This window comes from Seriola lalandi, unplaced genomic scaffold, assembly GCF_002814215.2.
Source record: "Seriola lalandi dorsalis isolate HSWRI2012SDOR001 ecotype SW California unplaced genomic scaffold, Sedor1 jcf7180002054392, whole genome shotgun sequence".
In the NCBI taxonomy this organism is placed as follows: domain Eukaryota; kingdom Metazoa; phylum Chordata; class Actinopteri; order Carangiformes; family Carangidae; genus Seriola; species Seriola lalandi.
The window spans coordinates 353,086-380,896 of NW_019524945.1; the positions used below are offsets into that span (position 1 = coordinate 353,086).

Here is a 27,811-nt window from a genome sequence, read left to right on the forward strand (position 1 = left end):
GTGTGTGTGTGAGTGAGTGAGTGTGTTTCTGAGTGAGTGAGTGAGTGAGTGAGTGTGTTTCTGAGTGAGTGTGTTTCTGAGTGAGTGAGTGAGTCAATGTGAGTGAGTGAGTGTGTATGTGTTTGCGAGTGTGTGTGTTTGTGAGTGAGTGTGTTTGTGAGTGAGTGTGAGTGAATGAGTGTGTTTATGAGGGAGTGTGTATGTGTGTGTGTGTGTGAGTGTGTTGAGTGTGAGTGATTGAATGGGGTGGAGATTTCTTATTTGTACAAGAACTTTGCTCGTCTGTCTTCCTGAGTGGCAAATTTCTCAATAACCCTGGTGTTGAAATCAGGAATGACCCATGTCAGTTTTTTCTCTATGGAGAGCATAGCCAGAGCGTTGAGCCGATCTTGTGCCATGGTGTTTCTTAGGAAAGTTTTTATCCTTTTTAAAGTGGAGAAGCACCTCTCCGATTCTGATGTTGTCATTGGTGTGGTGATGAGGATGTTTAGAAGACTCACAGTTTCGGTGAATCTGTCTTGAAGGTTATTTTCCATCAAAACCTGATAGAGAGCCAGTGCACCACTGCCACTCTGGAACTCCTCGTTCTCATAGATCAGGGACAGTTCTGTTTTAAGTCTGGCCTTGTCCAAGGAGGGATAGGCTTCCACCGTGGTTTCCAGTGCTGCATCTGGGAACTTTCTGCTGTGTTGTTGGAACAAGTCTCCTTGCAACAGAGTGGCGCTGATGAGGTGCTTGGTGGATGAAAACCTCTCCTTGGCATGGCTCATAATGGTGTCACATACCTATGCAATGATATATAATTTCAAAAAAGGGAAAGAATTAGGTCTTCACATGTCTCACTATAATCAATATTCTGAAGAGCTAGCCTATATTGTGTAATAAACCAATATGGCTTACTGCAATTATTCATATCATAATATCACAATATACATTTCAGTCTGGACCACTATATCAAATGGCCAGCATCTTCATTAGATTTTATTTGATGATCTGATTCAAATCAGACTACGAAGCAAGTGCTTACCTCCAGTGCCAAATGGTGTTGCGTGTCTTCTCCCAATGTTCTCCGTTTCTTTGTGGGTGGCTCCTGAACAGGTCCCCTGTACTCCTCATCCTCAACCAGGTTAGGAACAGCCTCCCTGATCCAATACAGACGTTTCATGAGTAAGAGTTCTGAAAACTGGCTCGGGATATATTAACCAAACCCAAGGTTGTTATAATTACTGGCAATTATATTTCATCTAAATTTTACAGATAAATTCATTGTTTGAATAGGATGACATAAACATTTAAGGCTACACAGAATCTATGCAGAGATAATTAACATTTAGGCTAGGCTATGTATATATCATCATTATAATATATATATTAATGCATTTAGCATACCTGATAGCCTGCACGTGGTTGATGAATGTCTGGGTGATTCCTGCGATGTAGACAGAATCGATGTTTCTCTTCTGCAGCTGGTTATATAGCATGTCTACATGTGGCATGATCTTGTGAAACAAGGATAGGAAAAAACAGAAAGCTTCATCTTCCAGCATTCTCACATAGCCACCAGCCTCTCTCTTCGTAGGGCCATCAAATGCTTCTCTGTTCCGGATGGTCTGAAAACACTTCACCAGATTATCCTTGTGCTCATACACTGTGTTGACAGCACGATTGTTGAAGTTCCAATGTGTTGACGATGCACTTGGAAGTCGGTGCACCACCACCTCATCAAGCACTGCAGTTCTCTTGCTGGACTTTGTGAAAAAAGAAACAAATCCCCCCATGTCAGCAAAAAAGTGACTGATCTGAGGGATGTGGGAGGTTGCTTGTAGCATCACCAGGTTTAACTGATGGGCATAACAGTGAACGTAGTGAGCGTTTGCATAGATGTCCTGTACCTTACGCTGCACTCCTCCAGTGGCACCCCTCATTACCGCGGCTCCATCATAGGCCTGGGCGATCAACTTTTTTTCTTGTCCCTTGGGAAGGATGGTGTGCAGCCTCTCCAATAAGGCGCTGGCTATTGCAAAAACACTCTTGTATATTGTTGCGTTTGTCGATGTATCTTAGTACCAGGACTAACTGACAGTGTGTGGAAATATCGGTAGTTCCATCAGCTTGGATAGCGATAAAGTCCGCTGTCTTAACTTCACCCACAATCCGTTCTCTCAGAACTGCCAGCATACAGTCCAGGAGCTCGTTCTGAACTGTCCACGAAGTGCCTTTAAATACGTTCGCATTTTCAAGGTGCTCCCTCAAGTCCTGATCAATGGATGCCATTAAGTCGACGAGACCCCTGAAAATCCCGGGATTGTCTGAGGAATCACTTTCATCATGTCCCCGCGTTGCTAGTTCAAAAGCACCACAAAACGTAACACAATTGATGATCTTAGATAAAATATGACGGTTTTTATCTACCTCTTCATTGTGCCTTCTTATAGAAATACGGTGCCCATCGTCTAGCTGCACTGCTATGCTAATTTTTCCGAGCACAGCTAGCTTTACACAGTTTTCTATGTGAACTTTTGATCTCTCATGCTTATTGGTGCGTTCGGAGAGGTGTTTTAAGTCAGTTAGTCTAGACTGTGTCCACGTCAAATCACACTTGTCACTTTCGAAAAGGATGCAGGGGAAACAAAAAAGTGCATTGGCTGTTCCACACCCTGTTAGCCACGGCTTACGCTGGAACCAACTCCTGCTAAATGTCCGGTTATATGCTTTACCTTTCTCCTTGGTTGGCTGGTTGATGCTAATTTCGGGCTTGTCGGGTCCCAGCTCCTTAACACAAATTTTTTCCTCCATAGTAGTGACGTAAACCAATAAACTGTAAACCATTAAACCATTAAACCAATAAATGAAATAAAAAATTCTCCCTAATTACGGGCCTAAGGGAGGAGTCAATGTCGGGAGTGCACAAGGGTGCCATACTATTACTACTGAGAGGCTACTTCCTGAAAGGGCAACAGGCCTGGATGGTGTGTGTGTCTGAGGCTGTTAACCCATACGGAAAAGAAATAGAAGAAACTTATAAAAAAATGTATAACTTTCCATCGCCTTCCGTTTATGTTTCATGTATTGTATGTTTCATGTATAATATATGATTTACTCTTGAAAGTGGCCACTTTTGCTATATTTTCATACAAGATAATAAAAAGAATTATATAACAATCATGTGAAAACTATATATGTAGAAAATAAGGAAAGCACATGTCAACATATGTTTTCCATACACGCTTCATATAATTTTTGCAGTTTTTTGTACTATGTCTGTTTAAAGACATATACTTTACATATATGAATAAATTCCACTATATGTATGTTTTCTGTATGAAAAGTGAATATTTGTTGCAGGTGAATTATGCTGTCTTTATATGTTTTATATAAGTTTATTAAATGGCATATAATAAAAATCTGTATAAAAAGATATAGGAATATAATATATGTATGTTATAGGAATGTAATGCCACAGTAAACTATGTTTTCTTTATGTTTTTTGTATAAGAATTCTTAAATGTCAGCCTATGAAATTTGCAATATGATTATAAAAATTACATACTTTTTTATGAATGATTTCATACAACTTCATATACTTTTCCATCATAAGAAACACGTGACTTACATATGAAAGTGACAAAACCTAATTTTTCCCTTTACTACTGCAATACTACTTTCTACCATCCCAGCTACATAACTGCAGTCTGTCTATAAATCAATATCTGTAATGCTGAAAAAATGGCTGTTAGGCAAACTTTTAATTTGATGGACTTTATTTGCAGTGAATTGATATTAAAATGAACATCAACATGGACAAAACGAGGGAGGGATAAAAACCTGCCCACTTAAAACAATTTCCCTCTAACAGGTAAAACCTGGCTACAAATGTGACACTGTAACAGTAACAGTTACGACCAGGTGGATCATGTTTGTGGTGTGGTAAACAGTGTTTTAAGGGGGTTGTTGTAACAGAAACAATTTTACTTTTGGAACGGAGCTCTGTGATCTTGGCATTGATTGTGCTGCCAATGCTGGAGGGCTGGGTCCCAGGCCACCTCTCAAGCGTTGCACCTATACATGAACACAATAGAGGAAAATGGAAATGAATAACAGTACAATTATTAATCTGAAAGTAACCCAAAAAAGCATCATTACATAATATAATGTCTAATGGTGCTAGCTTTATTGCACTGTATTGGATATGCATAGAGAAGTTAACTAAAAGGAAATACATCACAATGTATAACCTTCGATGAAGAGATGCCTCTATCAAATGCAAGATTATATGTCAGACTAAAATATACTTATTTTCCTAAATATGTTCATTTACTTATTTGCTGTTGGACAAAAAATAATTCAGAGGCACTTGAAACAGGAGAGAACGAGGTAGCTTACAATAGCATGTCATGAGTAGACCAATATTACACCTGCATATATAATACAGTATAAGCAAGGGAAGATCAGATAGTATTCTATGAATTAGGTTCTTCCATTTGGCAAAGGCATTGTTTCATTAACACTTATACAATGTAGAAATGTTGGGTAGCTACTGTACGTATTCCATGTGTCTCATAGAATTTAACACAACTGACACTTAAGTCTGACACTGTAGAATGCTTGTATGGTGTATGAAATCAGTAAAAAAAAACAAAAAAAAAACAGCATGGACTATTGCCAAAACACATACCATAAAAAGTTGAAAACTTACTGTAGATGGCATCCAGTTTAGTTTTGTCCAGAGGTAGACGAGCATCTCCTCTGCCTCGTTTCCCCCCGCGAAGATTGCTCACCAGCAGTATCTCCATTGGGAAGACTGCTGTGAGAAGATGCCTCACAAATACTGTAGCCGAATTTGCATTAACTGCATAGGCCCACGCCAATTTCTCTACCATGACTCCAGTCCCAGGATGGATCTCCACCTGTTTAAACAAGAAGACATTGTTAGTATTAAGGGTTTAAATATAATTTGCTCACCCCTAGAGACTTAAGACATCAAAACAAAAATTAGATCTTCCATACTCATACATGTACATCTGAGAGGCAGTAGATCCAATTTATGCACTGGATTTATTTATTCTTTAAAAATCAATTACCTTGGACGACTGGCAGTCCCTTATAACAGTCTCTGATGTGGAGCTGGATGCTGAAGATCTGGGGAGGGACAGCAGTGAATCTGCAGATGATAAACCGGGCCTGGACTGTGGAGAATTTTGGGGGGGCAGTGGTGGTGTGGTCAGCTCCAAACTGGATCTCTTAGGATTTTCAGCCAAATCAATGACATTCTTCATGGTCTTTAGGAGATCAAGCACATCTATACACAGAAGATGACAAACAAAAACAGTACATCATTCTTTAGTACAATATAAAGTATGGCTCAAGTGTTTTGGTTGTCTAACTGTTAAATAAGTGATTAGAAGTGATACCTTGGTCAAGCAACTCCCTCAAATTAGCATTCTCTTCTTTCAGATCTTGGATCTCCTGCTTTAATTCAGCCACTGTCTTTGACAGATTTTTATCACGATGAATGACTGAAGGTGGTGAATCGCTGTACATTGCAAGGAATTCCTCTGCAGGGTCTTTCCTTGTGAGAGCCTTTGACTTCTGGGTATAGAGAGAGAGAAAGAGAGAGAAAGAGAGAGAGAGAGATTCTATTTATATGAAACAACCGAAAAATATGGTAACCTCAAAATAGTTAAAAGCAAATAGATGTCACCTTGACTTGCAATGGCTGAGTCAGAATCTGAGTCTCATCTGGATCTGAGACATCTGAATCATCCTGATATTTTTGAGGGCGGACTGATACCCTCTTGGTCAGCTCTGCAGGTTCATTTTCCTTCAGCAGTGCATTAAGTTTACGGGTTGCCTCATAACGAGTAGCTAGAGAACAAAAGAAGAAAGAATACAAACAAACAGATTTAATGACAAACTGCTTAATACTCAAGAGCAGTTTTTGTATCACCATATTATGTTATGACATTATCAGTATCATAGTATGTGTTGTGTAGAGCTGTGGTTCACACAGTGGGCTTTGCAAAAAATGCTAATAATTAATATTTTACTACATGTATTTCAAATCCATATAAAACTTGTTTAATAAACTTTATGTACTAAAACAGCTATAAGAAAAATCTATCAGACAGGGGTTTGTGTTCCAATTTGTGTCAGGTTATGGGTACTTAAAAGTAGGGAACCACTGCTATAGACATTAACATTATGAGATTACTGTGGTATAGTGTCGTTCATGCATTCACTTAGAGAGGAGGGAAGTTGTGTAGATAAGCATTTTGTAGAGCAGTAACTTACACATGATAAAATGATGACAAAACTGTTGTAAATAATAGTGTAACGTTTTAAATCAAGAGTTGGCTTATTTAAATAGGGCCCATTTGAAATGATCTTCCCACCAATAATACTGTAATTTATCATCATGTATCCTGCAAAACATTTGTTGGAAAGCATTTACCCACCTGGCAAGGAAAGTAAGCACACAAATTCAGACAGGTAAAACAGAACATTAACTTACCACTGACAAAAATAACAGTGGCCCGGTAGTGGGGCCACCCTCCACGCTGTTTCTTCCCATGGCGCCATTCGATGACGGCTGAGTAGGTGGAAATGGGATTCCCATGTTGGTCCATCTTGGAATCATCATACCGGTGTATATTGTTAGTCTTTACTTCACTGAGCTTCCCAGAATCCTCCCCTTCACTCCACTGCACCACTGCAAATTTCCTGTCCTTGTGTTCTGAAGTGAAAAATAAAAAATCTATTATTTCTTAGACGAACAATATGACCAATAGACATACATTTAAAAAAAAAAAAAAAACAATTTTACAGGCTATCTGTTAAAAACAAAAAACTGAGAACAAACACATTTCTCACTTTTTTAAATGTGTGTTACCTTTTAGCATCAAGCCAACTATCACTTTTAGCAATGCTACATAAACCGAAAATCCGATGTAAGCGATGTAACCTTCAAATACGTTATTTTACTTATCAGTAACGGGAGGTTAATTTGTCTCCATTGTATCCGAATGGCCTCTGATATGCAGAGAGGACTAACAGAAGGGCAAAGCATCATCTCGATTCTCTCCTTTGCATTGAGACACAACACAACAGGTGTATTAATGGAAGACCTGCTGAAACTGCTCAAATTGCATTTTGCTCGGACTAGTGCAGTTCCAACAAGCAAGTATTTTAAAACCATTAGCTGATATTACACATCAGTTCGAACGACAGGTCATTGCACAGGTCAGATGTTGGTCCCTGCTTCGGCCTTCCGGCCTGTCGCACCTCCTCCGGTGCCAGTGCGGGCAGCTGCAGGGTCATCAGCTGGAGGCCGCCGTTCACGGATGTTTCGCCCCCTATGCCAGTACATCTCCCGGCGGGGGGGCAGTGGCGTAGCCCCTGCTTCCCACCTCTACAGGATGTACCCCATTACTGTGGAGTTTGTACTAAGTACATTGGTTCTTCACAATCTCTGGAAGAAACACTCAAATGTGTGTCATGTTCCTCATTCACAACAGTGAAAGCCAGTTTACAGGAAGGACATTTCTTTATTAGCATACCATTAAAGGATCAGCTGAAAGATATTCTTGAGCACCAGGATATGCAGGATCTATGTTTCTGTGCTGATGCCCATACAAAGCATGTAATAAAGGACATATGTGATGGCACCTTATATCAGACCTTGAAAAATAACAGTAAAGAGGATTTTCTGTCCCTCACATTCAATCGTGATGGTGTAACACTGATAGAGGGCATAAGCATTCTGTTGGGGTCTGAATTAAATGCTGAGCTGATAAATCATGCGCATGACACATTAGTGTACTTTGTTGGAGGTGTGTAGTCACTGTATGGGAAAGAGCACATGACATTTAATGTTCATTCACTACTGCGTTTAAGCAAAAGCGTTGTACACTGGGGTCCTCTGTGGGCTCACTCAACCTTCATGTTTGAAGATTTCAACAGGTACCTCCTGAAACAAGTAAAAAGTAGTCAAGCTGTTCCACAACAAATATGCAAACAAGTGGCATTATCCCGTGCTTTCCCCCGTTTAGCAAAGCAATTCTTGACAAATGCACCAGCAGAAGTTAAAGATTTCTGCAATGAAATGAGACAGGGAAACCAGCATGCCAAGAAGTATAAAAAGTTTACTGAGGTGACTGCCCTTGGTCCACCAAATGTGAGATTAATATCTCTTGGTGACCAAGCTGCTCTCCACACAGTGAGATAAGTTCCCACAAACTCTGTGGTGAGTTACTATAAGAGAATTGCTGTAAATGGTGTTGTTGTTCATGGTCATACCTACGGCAAAACAAAACAGAGAAACAACTCTGTTGTGCTTTTGAAGGATGGAAATATTTTCACAGTCTCACACTTTATTGACATGGGTGATCAATGTTTATATGCCATAGGAAAATATGGCAATTGTACAGAGCAGAAGTTGGCCAGAGGTTCTCTAATCAGAACTCAACTGAGCTACATGTCAACTGTCCACTTTCCCACAGGCTTCCACAAAGCCATAAATACCACTCTGATAGTTAGACCATGTATGTACATACAGTGTCCACAGTCCACCTCAATTGTTTGTCAACTAAATGTGAAGATGGAGTTATTGATTTTGGGTTTCTCAGCAGAAAATGAAACATTTGTCCAAACAATTACTACTGTACTGTACTGATCTAATGTAATTTGCTGATCTTGTGCAAAATTAAAAATATTTCTACAAGAAGAATGGAATGAATATTATTTGATATAATTGCTCATAAAATGTTAAACAATGTTAGCAAAAAAGAACAAAAAAAAAACAGTCCATTGTCATTATAAGTTGAAAACCTGCTTTTAGTCAATCATGCGTTTCCCTGTAATTTCATTGTCAAATCATGTTGTTTATGTAAATGTCTCACATTTGTGGCAACACAAGTAAAATTTGTAAGTATTTTCTATAATATTTGCAACAGTTTAGTTTCATTGATGGTTGCCCAACTTATATAGGTTTGATATTACATTTTCCTACTAAGGATATTGTATGCAACATCACTGTCATATATTGTTCTGATAAATACCCAAATCATACAAGTTTCATTTTGTTCAAATTTACTAAGGATCTTATATCTGGTTTCACTGTTGTATGCTTTACATACAAGTTTCAGACAAAGGAGATACAAATTTGATAAGATTTATCTATATCTTTTCCATATGGGATAGGAATGTGCAGCCCAGCTGGCTGAGCCTCTCCAGAGGATCTTTAACTTAAGTCAACAAACAGGGAGGTCAGTCAGTGGTGGCCAGTGTACAATTTTATGCTGCAGTCAGCTGGGGCAGCAGCATGTGCAACATGAACACAAAGAGACTGGAAAAGCTGGTCAAAAAGGCTGGGTCTGTGCTTGGCAGGAGTCTGGACTCACTCAGGACTGTTGTGGAGAGATGCATGCATTGTAAGATGGAGGCCATCTTAAACAATACCAACCATCCTCTCCACAACATTCTGGCAGGCCAGAGAAGCAGCCACAGAAGCAAGCATCTCATCGCATTGCATTGCAGTTATATAATTCTGAGTGTTACTGACCTTGTCTGTGCTACCAGCTGTTGAGGAGTTAAATTCTGCATTTTAACACTGCACTGTCTCTGCTCTTCTTTGTTCATAGTAATTTTTACCACTAATCAACTGCAGACTAAACAATCTACTTCATGTTTATACCAGTTTGCACATGCCCAGAGTACGTGATTGCTAAGGTATGTGTGCGTTTTCAGGTGTGATAGTCTGGATAGAGAAAAAACACTCATCTGGACAGACATCATTTTTGTTTGAAAATGCTGTTTTAAAATGAAAACATTAGGGTGGACGTTGTCTGATACTGAAGCAGCTATTGGGATATTCAGCCATCATTAATTTCAGTATTTACACCAGTGCTTCATTTAACATATGTCTAAATGTCTTTGGTAAAATGGACCTATTATCAACACACATTTGTCTTAAACACTGGCACCCAACAGTGGTTCTGGCTTGTAACCCCTTAAAATGAAACCAATTTTTTTATGAACCTTCAGCAACAGTTCTGCATAGATGCTAAAATAATTTTAATTAATTTCCCTTTATCAATCTACACTCAGTGCCCCCATAATGACAAATACAATTTTCCAAATTTATTAAAAAGGAAAAACCGAAATAATAAATTTGCAACAATTTCTAAAATTCTGATTTTGTTACAAAAACCAGAGGAACAACTGAAACTCATTTTTTTCTGGTTTACTACCCTTTTAATCATCTCACCACACCTCAGATTGATCTTTTTGGTCATAGTTTCTAAAGAAGAAATTGTCCCTTTGAAAACTGTCAGTATGCAGCATGAAGAAAATGTTTTTTTTTTTTTTAATAATTTGGGTGACATTAGCCTTTAATACAGTGATAAAAATGATTCAATTATATGACATTTACTGGGACTTACTGCTTAGTAAATAGGCTACTTTACTTTCAGGTACAATGGGCTTCATGCAAGAACCTGTTGTATGGATACATTCATTTTTTTTTTTTTGGCTTTTTATGCCTTCATGATAGCACAGTAGAGAGAGAGATAGGAAATGGGGAGGCAGAGAGATGGGGAATGACATGCAGTAAAGGGCTATCCGATGCAGGATTCAAACCGGGGCTGACTGCAGCGAGGACTGTAGCTTTTACATATGGGGCGCCTGCTCAACCCACTACACCACTCGATGCCCCTGTATGGATACATTCTTAAACAGTACATACAAACAATTTAAGAGAATTTATGGTATTCATCAATTTTCTCATACTTACAGTTTTCTCTTATGTATAAACAAAATTCATGATTGATCCCGACCTGTCGTACAAGTTATGAACAGAGACTGCCCTTAACAGGGCAAAAATGCACTCCTTTGAATTAATTCTAGTTGCTAAATCAGAATGAATTTTGAGTTAAATATGATAGGAAATTGATTTGATAGTATCTAAAACAAATTTAAAGCAATTTCACCATATCATCGTCAATTTACTGACAAGATTTTAGTATTTTCAATGGCATATTTTGGCACATGAATTTCAAAATGTGTTTTTTTTTTATATCAGTTTGAGTAGTCTAAATATCAAAGTTTCTATTTTCACTAATTTGAAAGCCAAGGAAAATGTGACGTCACCCTCCTTAGGGTAGTGGTGATTGTGGTGAATGATTGGCCACGCCTCTGTGCGCGAGAATTCAGGCAGTAAAGTGAACGTCGGGTGGTGGAGTGTGATTGAAGCTACTGAGGAGAAACTACAGCAGGGGGAAACACAGTCTGCCAGTCTTATTTGCACAATTTTGACAGGCTATTTCCTCTAAAATGGCGTATCACAGTCCTTACAGAGCTCCACCGCAGATCAGCGCTCCCCCGGATCAAGGTTTTCTGTGGAATATCTTTCAGAGGTGAGTTGGAGCAGGCGGTTTGTTTCGCTGCTCTCAGCCTGTCTGCTTTGCAGACTGCTGCCGCTGGTAGCACGGAAGAGACGAAGGGAGTGGGGCTGAGTGGTGGTGTTTCATTGACTGCTAGTTTTTTGTCTACACTCCTGTGTAACTATTTTTGGCTGACAACAGAGCTCCGCAGTGTAATTCGTGATTTTTTGGTTCTAAGATTACCTCTCAGCTGCGGAGCTTCCTGGCAGTACTGCTGCACAGTGTGAAATAAATAGCTATAGCCATAGCTATAGCTACGACACGTCACTGAGCAGGCCACATTACAATTCATTACATTACGTACGATCGGTGTTACACAGCTTTATTATAGGTGTTGAACCGTCTTGAAATTATGCTGGATCAGCGAACGGTCACCTACACCAAGGACCTCCAGGAGTCCTTGACGGGGTTTTGCCCAGCTGTTCCCCGCAAAAGAAAGACAGTTCAATTTAAGTTTTTTGTTAAAAGCAGATATATATATATATATATATATATATATATATGTAATGAATGACTCCTTCTACCACAATTTGAATGATTCTGTATCAAGTCGGCCGAGATAAAACGTCTCAAATTACGGATTAAAAAAAGTCTGACAATTGTAGGTCTATTTGATGCAGTGTTTATGGGAGGATGGCATGAATACTAGAAAGCAGATCTGCAAAAATAATGTTATCTGTCGTATCCTGTATTATTATTTCCCCATTTTGATTGTATAGTCTCAGTGGCAATTTTCAACCATTGATAGCCATTCATTTCACAGTAGTCTGATCAAAATTGTGTCAGCAGCTAAGAAGGTCGCAGTAGTAGGCAGAGAGATAAATGGCTGTTATGCTTTGGCCACTGGTATTAGTAAACTATAGACTTATGTAATACTGCAGAAAATTTTTGCTGCTTTGCTTTCTCTCACTCAACATTGAGTTGCTGCTGGCATTGCAAGGCTTGAAATCCCCCAAATGAATTATTTATATGTAATGCCACATCCCTTAGAAATTAGGTCAGATGTATTTATTTTGACTTATATATATCATTTGTATATCATATCATGTTGTTTGTTGCAATCATTACCTCTCATGCCTATCATGACGCTGTATACATATTGCTATATACACACACACAGCATTGTCTTGCTTCATTTGCTGCCTCTTGAGGAAAATCTGGCATAACAGTGCTGGAATTCCCTCAGTCATGTGATCAGATTCAATAGAGCATAGTTGACGTGAGAGGCCTCTCTATCTGACTCACCCCTACCAATATGACTCACTGTCCTACTGATATGCTCCATTCAGCTCAGGTCACACATTGTATCTCCATTTTTATGCTGTCTAATCATGAATCTGTCTTTTTCTGACTGGATGTGTCATTCATTCTCAATGTGTTTTGCACAGTGAATGGTGAAGGTAGATGCCAACTAATACAGTCGTGCTTTAGTTGGCCAATAAATTGAGTGCACCAGCCGCGACAGCAGCGCTGGTTATGTTTTCACCATGTGGATCTATGTGTGTGTGTGTGTGTGTGTGTGTGTGTGTGTGTGTGTGTGTGTGTAATCATGGCAACATGGAATCCTCCAAATGATTTAAAAAATTTTTTGGTGTATATTAGTTTACTTTTGGCAGATTGACATCTATCATACGTTGTTTTGTCTGACGATGGAGTAAATAATGTGCATGAAGGAAGAGCTCCTGGCTTTAAAGTGTACCAGATATGGAATTAAAAATCCCATACCGGCTGAGCGGTAGAAGCCATACCGTGGATGCAGAGCCAGGGCTAAGATAAAGGCTAGAAGAGGAAGATATAATGCTTTTCTACCATCGATGTTCTCGTGGGAAATGTCAACTCCTTGACTAACAAGTGTGATGAATTGGAGGCACTAGTGAAGAACCAGGAGCAAATCGTGAGTGTAGTCTCGTGTGTTTCACAGAGACCTAGTTAAACAACAGCACTCCTGACCGTTGTTTGGATTTACCTGGCTTCACTGCAGTAATAGCAGGCAGAGATGCCAGAGCAAGTGGAAAGAATAAAGGTGGAGGACTGATTCTGCTTGTAGAATAGAAGGTGCAACCCTGGTCTCATCACAGTGAAGGGGAAGATCTGCTGTCAGGATATTGAACTGTTGGCAGTTGGTCTTAGACCTTACTATGTACCAAGGGAGTTCTCTCACATCGTTGCCATATTTGATTGAATTCAACCATGAGCGGCACCTGTAGTCACATGTAGCAAAACCCGGTATTAAACGTGGCTGGAGTGTCAAAAAGCTCTGACATTATCGGTTCTGCCTTTGGTACTTGAGAAACTAAGAAAATAGAATTCCTGTTTATAATTGTGACATAAAAGTTCTCCCATGTCACCGAAGAGCACCGTACAGCACACACACATACACACAACCCTTCTCTTAGTGTCTATGGCAGATGGAGCTAAACGTTTTGAAGTGTGGTTCAGTCTTTTGCATGTAAGAGCGATCTCTGAGTGCAAATGAGAAAATAAGCAATGTCAGTTCTTAATTTCTTTTTCTCTTACAAAATGACAAAAAGTACTGATAAGAGTACCGTTAAAGTACCGGATTGATAAGTGGTCTGCATCTCCCTCCACACTAGGTCAAGTCTCCTGTCTTTTACAGCAGAGGAGGTGAGGCTACGTCCTGGAAAAATCAAAAGGCCTAGATGGTGTGTGTCTGAGGTTGGTAAAGGACTGTGCAGCCCAGCTGGCTGAGCCTCTCCAGAGGATCTTTAACTTAAGTTTACAAACATGGAGGGTCCCAGTTCTGTGGAAAACATCATGTCTTGTCTGGTACCCAAAGTAGGGCGATGGGCTGAGATAAATGACCACAGACTGGTGGCCCTCACAATACACATCATGAAGACCCTGGAGCGGTTGCTTCTCTGCCTTCCGAGGCAGAACATATTGGAGTGGATTATGCTGTCCTTTACATGCTCCAACGGGCCCATTCTTACTTGGATGAGCCAGGTGGTTACATGAGGATTATGTTCTTTGATTTTTCAAGAGCATTTAAACGCACAGTATGTAACTTCTGCTGCCAGGGGTCTTTCAATCAAAAGTGTATGAAAAGATTGTATTGGGTGACATCCTAAAGGAGTTTTAAATCGAAAAAACAACTGGACTTGATTATTTGTCTGAGAAGACGTTTCACCTCTCATCCAAGAGGCTTCATCAGTTCATGTACGCATCTGACCAGGCTGGGACTGGTCCTACTTTCTGGTGTGGAGACCCAGGTATTTAACCTCTTGTGGGCGTTCACAAGGCTGATGATGTCACTGGTTCCCTTTTTCCCCCTCGTCTTCCCAGACAAATAATCAAGTCCAGTTGTTTTTTCGATTTAAAACTCCTTTAGGATACTATGACCTGGACAAATGAGAATATGCACAGGCTATTGGGTGACAGCAGATTTTTACTGGCAGCCCAATAATTCACAGTGATCTCCTCCTCTCCATAACAAACGCAACAGGGGATTGAAACCGGTAAACAAATAAAGCTGTGTAACTTTTTTCAAAATCATTGATTTGTTGACACACTTCGGCAGAAAGGCAGTAGCCGTAAACTGATACTGCTTGTTTGTTTTTTTTGCAATAAAGTATGAAGCAGACATTCAACAGGTTTTTCCCAGCTGCCTAATTATCCACAAAGGTTCCCTACTCTCCAGTAAACGAATAAAGTTTCACTTCAACCAAGATGTAAAAAGTGAAGTGGATTACTAGATAAAAGTCCATTTTGAGCTTCTGGCAGGCAAACGCAACAGCTACCCATGCATAGGGGATATGATATTGACAGGCGACCAAATGACGTGGAACGTTACCATATCAAAATTACATATTTCTCTAGGTTTGCAAATTACTGGAAACATTTGGGAAAATGAATAAATATGGGGGTGGATCCCTGCTTCACGTCTTTGATTGTGTGTTACCTGATGATCACAGTACGTCAGGCTGGGTAACTGTGTCTCAGGGACAGTGATGAGCAGCACTGGGGCTCCACAGGGGACTGTTCTAGCACTGGGTCTGGCCACATCCAGAAATACTCGAATAAAATGGCTATTGTGGTGTGTGTTAGGAACAGGAAGGAAGAGGAGTACAGGGATTTGACAATGGCCTTCAGTGAACGGAGCGACAAGAACTGTCTCCCTCTGAACACCTCCAAGACCAAGGAGATGGTCATGGACTTTTTGAGGGTCTTGGCCCACCCTTCAGCTAGTTAAGATTCAAGGGAAGGACACTGAGGTGGTGCACACTTATTAATACCTAGGTGTGCACCTGCACAGTAAACTGGACTGGTCCCTAAACATGGATGCCATCTACTGGAAGGGGCACAGGTAGCTCTTTTTCCTCAGGAGGCTCAGGTCCTTTAACGTCTGCAGTGAAATGCTGCACATGTTTTATCACTGGTGGCCAGTGTTCTTTTTTATGCTGCAGTCTGCTGGGGCAACAGCATGTCTGACATGAACAAAAGGAGACTGGACAAGCTGGTCAAAAAAGCTGAGTCTGTGCTTGGTAGGAGTCTGGACTCATTCAAGAGTGTTGTTGAGAGACACATGCAATGTGAGATGGAGGCCATCTTGGACAATACCAACCACCTTTTTCACAACATTCTGTCAGGATAGAGAAGCAGCTACAGCTGCAGCCAACGTCTCCTCTTGCTGTGCTGCAGAACAGAGTGGTTGAGAAGATCCTTTGTCCCCACTGCCATCAGGCTACATAACACCTCAATCAAAAAGAAGTGGCTCATGAAATGGACTAATTGAACTGTTATTGTTTATTATTTATTATTATTATCATTGTTGGTGGTGGTGTTGTTGTTGTTATTATTATTATTATTTTTACTAATGAGCTACTGGACATCTGGATTTTCCCTAGGGGATAAATAAAGTATCTATCTATCTATCTATCTATCTATTTATCTATTTATCTATCTATCTATCTATCTATCTATCTATCTATCTATCTATCTATCTGTCTATCCGTCCATCCATCCATCCATCCATCCATCCATCCATCCATCCATCCATCCATCCATCCAGGAGACACCTTTTGAGTGCTTTGGCAGGTGTTTGCATGTAGGGGTGGGTGATCTAGCCAATATATCATATGACATCTTTTTAGGTAGAATCATGATCCACAATCTGAATCATGGCTCTCCCCACAAATTTAGTTGAACTTGTAATCACATGACTAGTTATGCATATGGTTGCCTGAACACAAAGCCAGTAGAGTTGATACACACCCATTGCTGTACAAGAACAACAACACACTGAATGTCTGCTAGTTCAGTGTCAATACTTGTCACTTGGATCTTTGGAATGACAACATGTAACAAGTGGTGTTTCCCACAGTTTTGTGAATGCAGCTTTAATTTGAAAGTTCTCTGTTTTTCTGCCATGGAAGCCACACTGACCTTGCCTTACTTTTGGACCATTACTGTGGAAAGTAGGGCAGGTTTTGTTCCACAAGCCATATACTGACTGCTTAATAGGACAAAGTGAAACATAGGAAAACATGAGTAAAGTAACTGACTCAGCTATGGCTATTTTACAAACCACTTTTGTATTTGATAATGATGTTCTACAGACAAGAGGGAGTTTTAATGATGTGATCACACAACTAGTCATGTGATCACAAGTTCAACTAAATTTTGTGGGGAGACTCGCGATTCAGATAGTCATATCATCTTTTGGTCAGATCAACCACCCCTATGTCAGTGGAAAGGTTGGGCACTGCCTGCACTAACACAACCACTCCTCACGGTCACTCTGACAAAGCTCTCATTTATGGAGGTATGCTAAGAGCTATTTGTCTCTCATATGTGACGAGGCAGGTCTCCTTATGTTTGTTTTTCTTTTTTTAGGTTGGGGAAGTTAAAGAGGAGTACACAGAGACATAGTGTATATCTAATGGCTGTATATAAAGGTTGCTGATATTGTGATACAACCTCACATAAAGAGTCACAGTTGGAAGTGGAAAGCCACCCCACAAACTCAGCATTGGGCTGGTCCTGTGGTTGTGTTCACTGGGGTTTTTTTTTCCTGTCTCCTCCTCCCTTGCGACTTTGCTGGTATTCAGTGTGTTTACTGAGTGTGCTCTATGTTGATAGGTTGGGCCTGACAGGTTGCTAAGGAGCAACCGAGTCACTGGATGTTTGACTGTACCTACATTACTGTGGCTTACATTATTTCACAGCTGTGAAACCCAGTATTCGTGTCATAGTCCAGTCTTTTAATTTTTTTTATGTCTCTGCATCTCAGTGAAAAACTCGTGGCTGATATAGCGCTTTTTAAGAATCAAAAGAAAAAGTAAGCACAGAATAATTTCCCTCATGCCTGCTCATGACCTAAAACCAATGGATGTTGGTCTGGAGATGATGCATCTACAATGTATTTCTCTTTGACTCTGATACTTAAGTGGCATTCCTTTCTTTGATGTTTGCCAGTGGGTCATTACCTCCCTTCTCTTTATTTCTAGCTGTTATTTAAAGATGGGGCAACCCCCATTATCACATCAATAACCCCAGGTGGACTGCAATTTTCCCTTATTGTGACCATCGAGTAATCGTTTCCATCATTTACCAAGAAAAAAAAAACTTTATAAATATGTTGCACTGAGATTCTTATAATTTTACACCATGCAATTTAGTTGAACTTGGCTGGCACACTGCCAGCGTTCCGCGGCATCTTGGTTTTCATTTTGGTGCCCATGTTAACAGGTTAATTTAGCGATATGAGAGATGCGTCTGACGCATGGCGCAAGTTTTGGTTATCACCTATTTTTCATACGTGGCGCATGTGGTTATATGTCAATGATTTAACAGGTGAAGGGCAGTATTTTTCTGATATGTACTCTCGCTCTCTCTCTCTCTCTCTCTTTCTGTTGCTCTTTATGAGGGTAAATGATGGTAATAAGGTTCATAATGAAAAGAAATCAAAAGCTCAATCATTGATGGCTTTTATACAAGGCAAATTCAATCTTGAAAGATAGAGCTGGCAGTAGCAGGGCCACAGCAGACATGCAAACGGTGTGGACACACAAGCCACAGCAGTTCAGTGAGGTAGCTGTCACGGACAGACAGTATGTCCCAGGTGTAAAAGTTTTATGGTTGCCAACATTCAGTTTCACTTTTCAGGATGAACACACACATATCCAGCCTGTTTGGCCGGACTCAGGGTAGTTAACGAGTGTACATGCTTTCTCGCTTGTCTTGATCATAGAACTCCATTCAATCTCAGTGGACTGGTGAAATACTAACAGGTGCTCAGGAAGATAAAGTTGCAGCTGACAAGTGCTGATGCCAGCTGCTATTGTGTGTTGGAGTGTGTGGGTCTGTGAAGTGGTTAATGCAGGCAGTATCTAATCTGTGTTTTTCTCCCCAGGGTTGACAAGGACCGGAGCGGAGTGATATCAGACTCAGAGCTTCAGCAGGCCTTATCAAATGGTATGTATCAATGCCAACACTCAGTTGGCAGGTTACCCTTGCTAAAACTAATGTCTAATATAACAGTCTGGTAATAAATCCTACCATCATAATGAAATTGTTTTAGAGGTGTTAATTCAACCATATGTCCATTATGAATAAGTAGGATAACAGACTTTCCTCTTCTAATGTTAAAAATGAAACAGGCCATTTGAAATTTAGAACAGTAGAGGAAAACTCTAACCTCTGTCTGACTTAAACAAGCATGTAAGCTAAACAGCTAAAACAGGAATTTTGATTTTCACTTATAATTCTAGGAGTCATTAGCTCTAGATTGATGGCTCATCAACTGGTGATGATGCTAGCATTTTGCCTGGGATAGCCATCAAGTGTATATTAAAGACCTGAGAGGAAATAATAGTCAAAAATCAACATGCAAATTACCCAGAGAGTGAATATGAGGATAACAGCTGCTAGTGATGGAGGTGCAATCACTCTATGCCCTGAGTAGCTCAGGAGGAGAAAGGATTCAAACAGTATTAAGGGTTCAGTTCCCAATCTATAGGTTACACAGGACATCTCTGCACAAATCTGGGAAAGGGAAGTCAGTTTTGTTCTTGCTTGGACTTTGAAGAGCTGCCACAATGTAACAGGTTGGTAAAAATATCTATTTTCATGCCCACACACAACACTGCACCAGCATTGCATCTTGCTCTCAATGTTACAGCAGAGCTTAAATACAGTACTGATTAATGAGACATTTATTTCAGAGCACAGTTTACCTAGAAACTTTAACACATGTTGATGTTTTGTCTTCTCATTAAAATATAATGTGTTCCCCATCAAGTTTATGACTGAATTGCTTGGGCAGTTTTTCCAAGACTGTTGAACAGATTACTCTCCCCAGAAATCAATTTTTGGATTTGGATTTTTGTAAAAGAGGAGTTAAAGCCAGCAGCAGCAGTGAAAAAAGGTTTTACCAGTCTGTGCAGAGGCTGCGGATCAGCATACTGATAAGAGTGAGTGCAGCATTTCCCACACATAGGCCCTACTTTTATCTACCAGGTAGATAAAATCACTTGGTTTCAACGTAGGTAAATTTTTGGCCACATACCTGTTTGAGTTGTGCGCGCTGCAGTAACTGAGTAGGGACTGGATGCTGTTCACAGCCGCCTAGCTAGCGTCTACTAATAGCTTACATGTGAGGCATTAAGGGAACATCTGTAAATTGTAACGTCTACGATGGTCTGCATATGAGGCATTTAATAGGGTTTTAGTTTTCCTGCCCAAAAGCATAGCTAACCGTTAACTAACTACAGCAGATAGCCGGTGCTAGTTAATTGATCTGGTCGAGGGACAAACTGAAAGCTAGGGAAAGAAATAATGGAAAACCACCCGTTTCCTGTTTTTTGTTTTGATAATAAAAAACAGAGCATATGTTGCATTAGTCTTGCAGTTCGCTCACTCACTTTATTACACACTTTGGGGATAAGACTATACGAAAGGAGCAGAGGAGACAGAGCCAGACCCCGGCTCTTAGACTTCGACATTATTGAGATGCGGCAGAGCTGACAGTAAACGCATGTTCATTTACAGGTAAGTGAGTTAACTGTTTTGTGTTTAGTTTTCCTGCCCAAAGGCAACTACAGCAGATAGTCGGTGCTGGTTAATTGATCTGTTTGAAAGGCAAACTGAAAGCTAACTGTTGTAGCAGACACACAGCCGCATGCTAACGTTACTTGTTTATTATTACTGTCAGCTCTTCCGCATCTCAATAATGTAGAAGTCTCAGAGCCGGGGTCTGGCTCTGTCTCCTCTGCTCCTTTCGTATAGTCTTATCCCCAAAGTGAGCAAGCGAACTGCAAGACTAATGCAACATATGCTCTGTATTTTATTATCAAAACAAAAAACAGGAAACGGGTGGTTTTCCGTTATTTCTTTCCCTATTTCTGAATTCTCATTTCAAATTTAAAATTGTTGATGGGCTTCAACCAAAATGCCTCCATTTTAACTGAAATGCCTCCGTTTCCACTGAAATGCCTTCCTTTTCAACTGAAATCCTCTTGCTTGATCACAATATTATAAGGGAGCATCTCAGCTGTGTATATGAGAGCATTTTACTAGTATGTGTGCAAGCATTTCATTTGTATGTGTGTGAGAGTGTTTCAGTTTTGTGTGTGAGATTGTTTCAGTTGTGTGTGTGAAAGTATTTCAGTTGTGTGTATATCAGTTGTTGCGTATGAGTGTTTCATTTGTGTGTGTGACAGTGTTTCAGTTGTGTGTATGAGAGTGTTTCAGTTGTATGTGTGAAAGTGTTCCAATTGTGTATGTAAGAGGTTTCACTAGTTTTTATGAGAGGTTTTCAGTTGTGTATGTGAGTGCATACTTATTCCGTTTGTGTGAGAGGATTCCAGTAGTACGTGTAAAAGGTTTCACAAGTATATATGAGACCTTTTCAGTTGTGTATGTGTGAGTATACTTTTTCAGTTGTGCGTGTGAGAGGGTTTCAGTAGTGTGTGTAAAGCCCCTCATAGCCACCAACCATAACTTCAACTAGCTTTGTCTGCCACGCTGCTGTTTTCTGCTTTGACCTCTTACTTTATCATCTACCTCTTCTTTCCTCCTCTCCTTTTTTACTCCTCCTTCAGGGGAAGAAGTAGAGAAGTAGACAGTATCAAAGCTTTGTAGGCTGAGGAAGAAGGCCTGGTTTGTTGATGCTGCCATTGTTTACACTACTCCATCCACCTACTTATTTTGTACCACATAGTCTTCTCTCCTTTTTGCATTTTTGAAATATACCAACACAATTTCCCTGTTTCTACTTGGTGGAGGTGAACATTTTTCAAGGTGAAAAATCCGCCAACAGGATGAGATATTTTCAACTCTTTCCAACACAGTTTCTCTCTTATCAAATGTTTTGATTCTCTTGAGACTGTAAACTCTTTATCAAGATGATGTAATTTTTTTCTAGTGTTTCAAACTGCATTAATATCTCTCCCTACTGGCAGATCAGTATTTTTCCTTTTCTTAAATACAAACTAGTAAACTTAGTACCACTGAGTGTACAAGTGTATGTGCATGTCTGGGTTGTGTGTATTCCTTGTAGCCCCACCACTTTCTATGAATATAGAATTTACTCAGCAATGAGTAGATATCATACCAGTTATCTACTCTACTGTCCAGTTACAGCAGATGGAAATGAGCTATTAGCTAAATCTGGTACAATGCTTCTCTTCTCTTTGCATGAGATGAATGTTTTTGTACATGGTCCCTAATAGATAAATGTAATAGGTTAAATGAAACTGAACACGATTGAGGAAGCACATGCTTTCTGTACATATTTGGCTGAATGACTGGAGCTTAGACTTAAGCTAGATGGTGGTGAGTATTGATTTTTGTAAGCCAGTGTTAAGCTAAGCAATATCTTCTCCATGTTATCAATCACCAATGCTGCTTAGCCATTTCTGCTTCAGCTGACTAGTGAATGAGATGCTTCATGCAGTCACTGTCTGTTAGTCCCTGTAAGTTTTATATAATGGTCTGAAGCACCCGTGTTGTTAATGAGTGCCTGGATTCCTTGGGCCTAGCCTGCTCTATGTACTGTGTCTATGTCACTCACATCATGACTATTGTGTGGCATAAACCACAAAAAAACACAGAAACTGAGAATGACTTGCTGTGTGACCCATTGGCTAGTTATTATTTCTAATGTTTTATGGCACATTAGCAATGATTTGGTTGAATCCCAGTGTTACTATATAGGAATTGGAAAAAAAGAAAAAATTGTATTTATGGACTGACCTTGGCAGTATTCTCTATCTATGTCCGTTGGGAGATAAAACAGAAATATCAAATGTGACAAAAAGTGCATACTTAGTTTTGATGGTCGAGATAGTCTCAGCTGCCAGAATTATATTGAGACATTGGAAATCACCCATACATCCAACACCTTCAGAATGGAAAGTGTCAATGACTGAAATTGCATCATATGATGTAGGGGTGGGCGATATGACGATATTAGATCGTGAAGGATTACAACGTGAAGACGATCTTTCAAACTGCAGAGATCGTGGGATCGTCTAGGGCACATTCTATAAATTGCAGATCTATGCTGATGCACCGACGCACCAGACGTATTGACGTCGTCAACCTGACCGACCAATCATAGCGAATTACGGGCAGTGACGCGCTTTCCTACTCGCCTCCTTGTTTGTGTGTGTAGCAGTAGCACATGGAGAGCGATGGCTGAAAGCCGAACGGAGTTGGTCGCTAAAAAAAATTCCACCTCCATTATATGGAATTGGTTTGGATTTTCCGCAACTGATCAAGCTTAAGCAAATGTAATTTGCAAAGTTTGCACAGAAACCGTTCGCACGTCGGGTGGTAACACGACTTTACTTTCTGTTACTACTTTTGCAAGAGTGCACTTTATTAGAATGTTGTTGTTGTTTACCTTAAACTTTACGTTGTTTGCACATGCAGGCAAAACTGCGACTATTTGAAATAAAATCTGTTAAGAAAGGTTCTTTGGTCTAAATTGTCTGTTTTTTCTTTTTCCAATTTAAGATAGTGATCAAATCGAAATTGTGATTTTATTTTTAAAAAATCATGATATGATATTTTTGCCATATCGCCCACCCCTAATATGATGTAATGTTGGCCAGAATAAGGGGGAAAGGGCCTGTGTCTTCCAATTAGAATCTTTTATGCAAGACAATACTAAGCTGTGTGTAGCACTGTGTATACTTAGTGCAATTTGATTCCCCTGTGTCCAGGAACACTCTTTACTTTCTTAACCTATTTGCCAGTCCACTGTCTGATTTTATTTACTTATTTTTCTGCAATTTGTGAAAATTTCGGTGCTATGTTCTCTGCCATGTTCGAAATAGTAAAAACTTTAATTATAAAAATGTATTTATAATTATAATGTTGAGATGGTGGATTTTATGACTGATATTAGGGATTATGTTTTCACCTAGTCATGCTTTCTTAATGTTTAATGAGAACTGCAATTTTTTTCCATTTCAGGGTCAAACCGTTGCTTTAGTATGAAAGAATTCTGAGTTTTCTCAGAATGAGTTCTGAGTTTTCTCAGAATTCTGAGATTAAAGTCAGAATTGTGTGGCCCTAATCCTCTTCCATACTTTGGCAAACAGCATTTAACTTATGTGTGTGTATATGTGTGGCTAAAAAACGTGTGTATTTGCAAGCAACTCACTGAGCCCCAGCACAGCTGTTATATGTATGTGCGCACTGCACTCATTTCACTCTCTTCTCACCTTCTATATTCCCTCTCTCTCCCCTTTACCTCACTCGTCTTGCTCAATCTCACCACTGGCAGTTAAGCTCACTTGTGAGAGAGCCCACTGTGCACACTAGACAGAGGATGTATTGTCCCAATTGGCAGTCAGACACACACAAACATCTCAACCATACTGACCACCTCACACTGGGCATCCACTGCCATTTTATTGGTTATTTGGAGTCAGCATTTACATTACATAGTTTGTTCACCAGAGAACACTGATAAGTTTATTTAAACTGTAAAATGTCATCTTGGTATATGTTGGTCACAGTTCTTTAAAAAACAAATTAAAGCCGCCCTTGTCAAAAACTGTTGTGTTAATATTATACATCTATGTTGAAACAAGCCAAAAAGTCTCAAGCTTGTGTTTGTTATACTGTCCCTTAGGCAGAGTGGTGCTTTGAGCTAGATGCTAACGTCAGCATGCTGACATGCTCATACTGACAATGCTAACATGCTGATGTCTAGTAGAATTAAACACAAAGTATTGTTGAAACCAATGGGATTGTCTTTAGATTTGCAGGTAGTTGGTAATAAAGCAAAGTATTGGACACATAAAAACTTTGACCTGATGATGATAGCACTAGATTAAAAGGTACCACTTTACAATAAGACTATCCTTATAAAGGATTTATGAATGGTTTATAACTAGTTTACTAATTATCTTGTTAACACTTTATAAATCATTTATAAGCTGTTATAACACATTAGATAAAATGCATGATTGACATTTGGAAATCAATCATTACACCTTAAATGTGAATATGACAATGTTGACCATTTAATTTGTTTTCGCTAGATCTTTTGCATGACATATACTTTAGTGATCAGATCTTCAAGCGCTTAAAAATGTAGATACATTTCAACCGGATTTTGCAAACTGCAGATATTTTATCTCATCACTTAGAGAAAAAAAGTGGGGGAGCATCATTCCGGTGCTCGTTCAGCACTACACCTAAACTCACCTGACCGGATCTTGTTGCGTCAGCTTCACACATCCACAGGAGAGTGTAAAAGACATATCTTTAAAGATCCATCTTGGGTTTTATGAATCTATAATTGTCCCAGAGATATTACAAATGGATCATATCTTCCTTTTTTGGCATCTTTGCACTGGCATCCATTTGATATTAAAGCGATTTCAAGATGATGCTGATTGCCTTTCCACTGCATGGTACCAGCTCCCCACTTTACTCACCTTTTTTGGTCTTCCATTGGGTAGAAGTTGTGGATAGTACTTGGTATCTGGTCCTTCTTTTGGTGTCACCTTCATTGATGTTACAAGTGAGCTGAGGCGATACCAAAAGGTGACATGTAAACACTGCAGACTACTGATTGGTCAGAGAGAAATGTTACTGCTGTGTCATCAATGTGCGATATGGGATGTTCTGGACAAACACACCATTTTTGAACAGCCAAGTTACTGTACACCGCTTACTGTAGCCTGTTACATTTCTGTTAGTTATTGTACCATACTTTTAGTAAGTCAACCTGCAAAACCACATCAATTTAGGAGGTGCAGGTGTTTGATATCCCTTCCATATCCTCCATTGCTCTTGTGTGTCATGTTGAAGATGACATGACATGATAGTTTTGTACATCGTCGCTATAGTAACAACGCTGCATTGAGGGGATACTATCTGCAGTGAAAAAAGTGTACATGGTACCAAGAGTGAGTAAAATTGAGTAGAGTCAAGTTGAGTCGGTACCATGTGGTGGAAAAACACTATAAGGTCCTCTGATTTTATTTTTTGTTCCTAGAACTAATAAACTCAAATAAAATGGCAGACAGTACATATTGTATAGTAAAAAGAGAACAAAGCTAAGGAACCTGAAACTAACACAGCTAAATGGAATTAAGCCATAATTAATTCAGTTTTTTACACTTGAATTTTTCCTACTGTGACATGTCAGAATGTCTTAAGTGATAAAGATCTGTGTATGCAAATTGTCATCCTTTTAATCTTGAGATAAAGAGTTGTCCCACAGGCTTTCACAATAAAAATGAAGAGCATAACATCAATTGGCCTGCACATATTTATATCAATATTATTCTTCTCAAGATTATTATTAACATGGCTATCATTTCTTGTCCCAAGATAATGAAGTGAATATTCCAGGGGTAAAAGATTGTAAATTTTGAGAAGATAAAATCCTTAAATTAGTATGTTGTGATACAGTTGTTGGGACTCAATCATTCAATAGACCAAATGTTTCTTTGCTCCACTGGACAAAGGAACTCACACTCCACAGTTCCTCACTGTTCACACCTGGGGATGACCCTTCCCCCCATGGACCCCACTGGCCAGCCACTGACAGCGTGTGACATGTGACCCCCAAGGGTGTCACCAAACAAAACCAGTCCTCTAGACCTCTTCTTGCTCTCTTCCCTTTTTGGCTTGCTCTGGAGAGCAGCTCCAGCCCTCTCCTCTCTGGTTCTTCAAAGGGCAACAAGGCCCCAGCCCAGGTCAGCTCTGCTACCTGAGAAACTTGCTCTCTCGCCGGCCTGCCACCAGCAGCCTGCAAATGCTCTTCTCCTCTACAGCAACGACCTGCTTCGGATTAACTGTGAGTGAACCAAATCCTCTTCAGAATCAGCAGCTACAACACAAGGCCAGCTGATTTTCCAAGCAACAGGAGTCGTAGCAGAGTTAGCATGGAACAGCTAACTCTGTGAGGAGAACAAGGGAGATAACTGCGAAGCAAAACAGCCAGACAGAACTTTACTCCACCAGGAAACCTCCCAACTCACTGGATTTTACAAAACACTGGAAAGGACCTCTTTGCTTGTTCCAAGGATTGGGTAACGTTAACGGACTGGGCCTAACCTTTCCCAGCACAGCACAGCACAGCATAGCTAAGCAGCAGAAGTCTTAACTTGTTAATGTACTTGTTGATTGATGTCTTGTTGTTGCAATGTTTGCTTGGGTTGTGGTCAGTCATACAGTTAATCGAGTACTCGTATGTTCACACACATAGCAGTACGTCTCAGTTCTAGAACCTGCATGAAGCTAACTTCCCCCTCTAACCTGGTACCTTTAGATTACATGAGCTAGGCTAACAAAGAAACTCACACCTTCCCTCTCACACACACTAGGTGGTCTCAGCGTCCATTTTAGTAGTTTCTTTGTTTACTGCCATCTTGTGTAGTCTTCTTTGTTCAGGTCATGTGGTCACAGTGACCACTTTGAGTCAGCCATCTTGCCTATGTCTGTGTCTCCACAGACACACACACACACACACACACACACACACACACACACACACACACACACACACACACACCTGTATATACTAGATTAGACATTGTATTTTACTCTGCTCCATTGTAAATAAATGCCTTTTAAGTATAACTACTCGTGTGTTTAATGTTGCACAAGCGTGAATATTGCCAACCTCTACTCGGTAGAATTCCAATACTTCAACTTTAACTTACTGTTGATATGGTAATTTGGTTATAGTTAGTAAGCTAATGGTTAATCAGAGTTCCAGATTAGTGGTAATAAATTGAGACTAAACCCATATTGGCTATTTTGCCTATTAGTTTAGGCTGGTGCCCCGTGAACTTTAATTCATTTTAAAGTTATTATTTAATATTAATATTTTTAATATTAATATTTTCTTAATTTTTGATAGCCAATAAATTGATAAACAA

The 27,811-nt window shown here is 39.8% G+C and overlaps 1 protein-coding gene and 2 pseudogenes across 2 annotated transcripts in view; 2 read left to right on the top strand and 1 right to left on the bottom strand.

Moving 5' to 3' along the window:
- Positions 1-1,292: 1,292 nt before the first annotated feature.
- Positions 1,293-7,013, bottom strand: LOC147818937 (uncharacterized; annotated as a pseudogene).
- Positions 7,014-7,244: 231 nt separating this feature from the next.
- On the top strand, positions 7,245-8,671 carry LOC147818938 (uncharacterized; annotated as a pseudogene).
- A 2,531-nt stretch (positions 8,672-11,202) lies between these two features.
- pdcd6 (programmed cell death 6) overlaps positions 11,203-27,811 on the top strand; it is a 29,533-nt gene continuing 12,924 nt past the window's right edge. The window contains exons 1-2 of one of the 2 annotated variants that reach the window (XM_023409435.2): positions 11,203-11,411; positions 18,811-18,872. In XM_023409435.2, the coding sequence (XP_023265203.1) occupies positions 11,329-11,411; positions 18,811-18,872 (145 nt within the window). In that variant the 5' untranslated portion in view covers positions 11,203-11,328. The remainder of the gene's footprint in view (positions 11,412-18,810; positions 18,873-27,811) is intronic. The other variant, XM_023409436.2, reaches the window with a different exon arrangement.